Source organism: Larimichthys crocea, chromosome XXII (assembly GCF_000972845.2).
Source record: "Larimichthys crocea isolate SSNF chromosome XXII, L_crocea_2.0, whole genome shotgun sequence".
Lineage (NCBI taxonomy): Eukaryota > Metazoa > Chordata > Actinopteri > Sciaenidae > Larimichthys > Larimichthys crocea.
Genome location: NC_040032.1, coordinates 9,088,334 through 9,093,047, shown reverse-complemented (window position 1 = coordinate 9,093,047; position 4,714 = coordinate 9,088,334). Strand labels below are relative to the sequence as shown.

The window sequence follows — 4,714 nt, the reverse complement described above, 5'->3', positions numbered from 1 at the left end:
GGTTGGCGAGCGAGCAGAGTGGTTTTTATGTGTGCTGATTATGGCACTGAAATGATAGTGCCATAATTGAAATATCAGTGGATGACCTCGCCCGCCGCTCATTACGGCACTCCAGAAAAGTATAAAATGGCAACATACCGAGGAGTTCATCTTCAAAAAACATAAAATAACTCAAGCGACATTCGTTTCCTGTGTCTCATCATCATCCTGGAAATTATTACTCAGGACCGGATGAGTTGAAGCTACAGTACATTTATTAGACGTGTCATGGGCGCACCCTTTGTTACCTGTCGACACTTCTATGAAGAACAGCACCAATGTGGCTGCAGAGGGAGCGTCCATGTCGTGGTGATGGGACTACACTGTGCAGGGTCGCCTGCAGAAGCTCAAGTCTACGGCACGATAACGAGAGAGAAGAGAACGCCGACGTACACACAACCCGTGATGAATTTAATGAAAACTTTTTAAAGGCTGTAAAAAACACTGAATATGAGCAATAATTTAAGTTTGTGTGATTCTTATAAAGTTAAAATGCCCTGACAGGCCTTTATATAAATGATTTTAATACCAATTAATAAAACATTTTTTTAAAACACAAAACAACTTGAAATAATAATTATTAAAATGTGATTCTTTAAGTGCCACTCCAAATGTTAAAATTTCAGTAACAATATAATTTAAATCTGATGAAGTTTTATATTTTAAACACTTTTTTTGGCAAAACATTTATTATTAATTTATTATTTGTTTTTTGTTGAGTATTTTTCATCTTAAGTAAAGTCATCTTACATTAGCTGCATTAGTCTGTTCAGTAACTGTTTAGGTTTGTGTATCCTATAAACACTCTGTACATGAATGGCATCATTTGGACGATGAAGATAAATATGTCAAAATACAGATTTACCTTAAATAACATCCTGTAAACTTTCCCACTGATGATCGACCGTCTGTGACCTCCTGCTGACCCACTGACCTGTGATCAGGTGAACGGTGTCTCTGTCATTCGTACGTCTGTTCTCCACTCATGTAAATTTGGCTCCGGGTGGGGAAGTAAGAAGTACGTACGCTTACGGCACTAAGTCACACAGCAGCAACTTTCACTGATTCTGTGAAACTGGATCATATTTTATGGGGGAATGTTTTCTGGTTTCCCCTCTGATGTCCTCCGCTTGCTCCGCCTCAACTCTCTGTGATTTACAGAGTTTATGATGGACAGTGAAGTAAACTGCTGGAAGCTGTAGCTGCTGTTAGCTCATGTTAGCTCAGTCTGTTAGCTCTGTTTAGCTCAGTTTGTTAGCTAATGTTAGCTCATGTTAGCTCAGTCTGTTAGCTGCTGTTAGCTCATGTTAGTCAGTGTTAGCTTTGCTCATGTTAGCTCGTTGTTGCTGCTGTTAGCTCATGTTGCTCCAGTCTGGTTAGCTCATGAGCTCGTCTGTTAGCTCATGTTAGCTCAGTTAGCGCTGTTAGCTGCTGTTAGCTCAGTCTGTTAGCTGCGTTAGTCAGTTGTGGTGTAGCTCATGTTAGCTCAGTCTGTTAGCTGCTGTTAGCTCTGTTAGCTCAGTCTGTTAGTCATGTTAGCTCATGTTAGCTCAGTGTTAGCTCATGTTAGCTCTGTTAGCTCATGTTAGTCAGTCTGTTAGCTCTTAGCGTTGCTTGTTAGCTCATGTTAGCTCAGTCTGTTAGCTGCTGTTGTCATGTTTCAGTCTAGTGTTAGCTCATGTTAGCTCGTCTGTAGTCAGTGCTCAGTCTTTAGCTGTTAGCTCAGTCTGTTAGTCATGTTAGCTCAAGTTGTTAGCTGTGTTAGTAGTAACAAATAAAGTTTCCTTTTGCAGACACAGCTCAGGTTTTGTTTCTTCGTCCTGTCGGCCACCTGGATGCTTTCTTTCTCCATGAGTGAACGTCTCCTGCATCTTGGAATGAGGTTTAGGAGCTACCACACACACAGAATACTGTACATGAGGTCTACTGGCTTCTTCTTTACAGATCTGTCACTTTTTACTGCATTCCTCCGTCGTGACGCGTTAACTTTTCTAAAGGTTTTCTGATTGGAGTGTTAATGTTACCTTTGCCCTCTGTGTGTCTCCTGGTTTCTTCTCTTGAACTCATTAAAACGAGGCTCATTTAACCTCCTGCACTCGCGCCTTAATGGTCACACATTTCCTCCATCGTCCTGTCCCTGGTGTTATCTGACCTGCTGTACCGTTTGCGAGTTCATCCCAGAAGAACAGAGACAGAATGGTGTGCGGCCGAGCCGGAAATAAGACGCTCCGAGGCCTTTGTAGAGTCCCATCAAGCCCTCCTTCCCTCAGCGTCTTCGTGAGAAGCAGTCGGCGAATCCCTTATAGAGCTGCCCCTGGAGGACGAGAGGACGGAGGTCAGGGTGATCAGCTGGCAGTCTAACAGTGAACAGCGACAGAACCTCTGAACCGCATGTCCAGTTACAGTGAACACAGCGACAGAACCTCTGAACCAGCATGTCCAGTCTAACAGTTGAAACGCAGACCGAACCTCGAACGGCAGTGTCCAGTATAACAGTGAAACACAGCGACAGAACCTCTGAACCAGCAGTGTCCAGTCTAACAGTGAACAACAGCGCGACCAGAACCTCTGAACCGCAGTGTCCCGTCTAACAGTGAACACAGGACAGAACCTCTGAACGGCAGCAGTGTCCGCGATCAAACAGTGAACACAGCGGACAGAACCTCTGAACCAGCAAGTGTCAGTCTAACAGTGAACACGAGCGACAGAACCTCTGAACCGGCAGTGTCCGTCTAATCATTGACCAACAATGACTGATAAAATGACAATGAATTACAATGAATGATAAAATGACAATGAATTACAATGACTGATAAAATGACAATGAATTACAATGAATGATAAAATGATTACAGTAGCAGTGGAACCTGTGATAGAGACAGAGAGACACAGATGCTCAGCAGCAGCAAATCATCAACTAACTATAAACTGTGATGGAGATATGGCAGCAATAATGACAGTAGTAATATGTGTATGTTCAACCAATACCGTGCCTGACTAGGCATAACCCTGAAAGAGAGAGACAGAGACAGACAGAGACAGACAGAGACAGTCCCCCGGCAGTCTAGTCCTATCGTACTATAAGCTCTATCAAAGAGGAAAGTCTTCAGTCTACTCTTAAAGGTGTTGACCGTGTCTGCCTCCTGAACCCAGAATGGTACTTTGTTCCTCAGAAGTTTGCCTTCACTCAGACTTCCACAGTCAGCACAGAGCAGCAAGAACCGACAGGAAGTCAGTCGATTTTCAAAATAAAACCCCCGGTGCAGACTCTAAACTACAATGCTGCTTACTCATGGTAGAAGAACTTGAAAGTCTGTCAGGAAAAATGCTTCTGTGACGCTCCAGGTGAAATTAGAAGTGCGGTATCGTACACCAGTCCTCCTCACAGCCCGACTTCAAGATACCTGAACTTCCTGTGTCCGTCCTGTTTGAGCTTCACTCGCCTCACCACGTTGTCGCTGTCTTCTTCTTCTTCTTCTTCTTCTTCTTCTTCTTCTTCTTCTTCAGGTGTTTCCAAAGAACAGCTGGTTGGTGGCTCTGAGTGCCGGCATGATCAGCAGCGTGGTCGTGGTCCTGGCTATGACGCCGTTTGACGTTGTGAGCACGCGACTCTACAACCAACCCGTGGATCAGCTGGGCAAGGTATGTAGAGAGAGACACTGTTAGACTGGACACTGCTGGTTCAGAGGTTCTGTCGCTGTGTTCACTGTTAGACCGGACACTGCTGGTTCAGAGGTTCTGTAGCTGTGTTCACTGTTAGACTGGACACTGCTGGTTCAGAGGTTCTGACGCTGTGTTCACTGTTAGACTGCCAGCTGATCACACTGACCTCCGTCCTCTCGTCTTCCAGGGGCAGCTCTATAAAGGATTCGCCGACTGCTTCTCGAAGACGCTGAGGAAGGAGGGCTTGATGGGACTCTACAAAGGCCTCGGAGCGTCTTATTTCCGGCTCGGCCCGCACACCATTCTGTCTCTGTTCTTCTGGGATGAACTACGCAAACTGTACCAGCAGGTCAGATAACACCAGGGACCAGGACGATGGAGGAAATGTGTGACTCATTAAGGCGCGAGTGCAGGAGGTTAAATGAGTCCTCGTTTAATGAGTTCAAGAGAAGAAACCAGGAGACACACAGAGGGCAAAGGTAACGATTAACACTCCAATCAGAAAACACTTTAGAAAAGTTAACGCGTCACCACGGAGGAATGCAGGACAAAGTGACAGATCACTGTAGAAGATAAGCCAGTAGACCTCATGTACAGTATTCTGTGTGTGCTGTAGCTCCTCAACCTCATTCCAAAAGATGCAGGAGACGTTCACTCATGGAGAAAGAAAGCATCCAATGTGGCCGACAGGACGAAGAAACATCAACTCTGAATCCGTGTCTGCAAAAGGAAACTTTATTTGTTGTAACTGAGCTAACAGGTAGCTTCAACTCATCCTGGTCCTGAGTAATAATTTCCAGGATGATGATGAGACACAGGAAAGAATGTTCGCTTGAGTTTATTTTATGTTTTTTTGAAGATGAACTCCTCGTGTTATGTTGCCATTTTATACTTTTCTGGAGTGCCGTAATGAGCGGCGAGGCGAGGTCATCCACTGACTATTTCAATTATGGCACTATCATTTCAGTGCCATAATCAGCACACATAAAAACCACTCTGCTCGCTCGCCAAC

At 44.7% G+C, this 4,714-nt stretch overlaps 1 protein-coding gene across 1 annotated transcript in view; it reads left to right on the top strand.

The window, feature by feature from the left end:
* Positions 1–4,714, top strand: part of slc25a35 (solute carrier family 25 member 35) — a 34,468-nt gene that overhangs the window by 4,320 nt on the left and 25,434 nt on the right. Inside the window, exon 5 of the mRNA XM_027273460.1 lies at positions 3,890–4,462. Within this exon, the coding sequence (XP_027129261.1) occupies positions 3,890–4,060 (171 nt within the window). The 3' untranslated portion in view covers positions 4,061–4,462. The remainder of the gene's footprint in view (positions 1–3,889; positions 4,463–4,714) is intronic.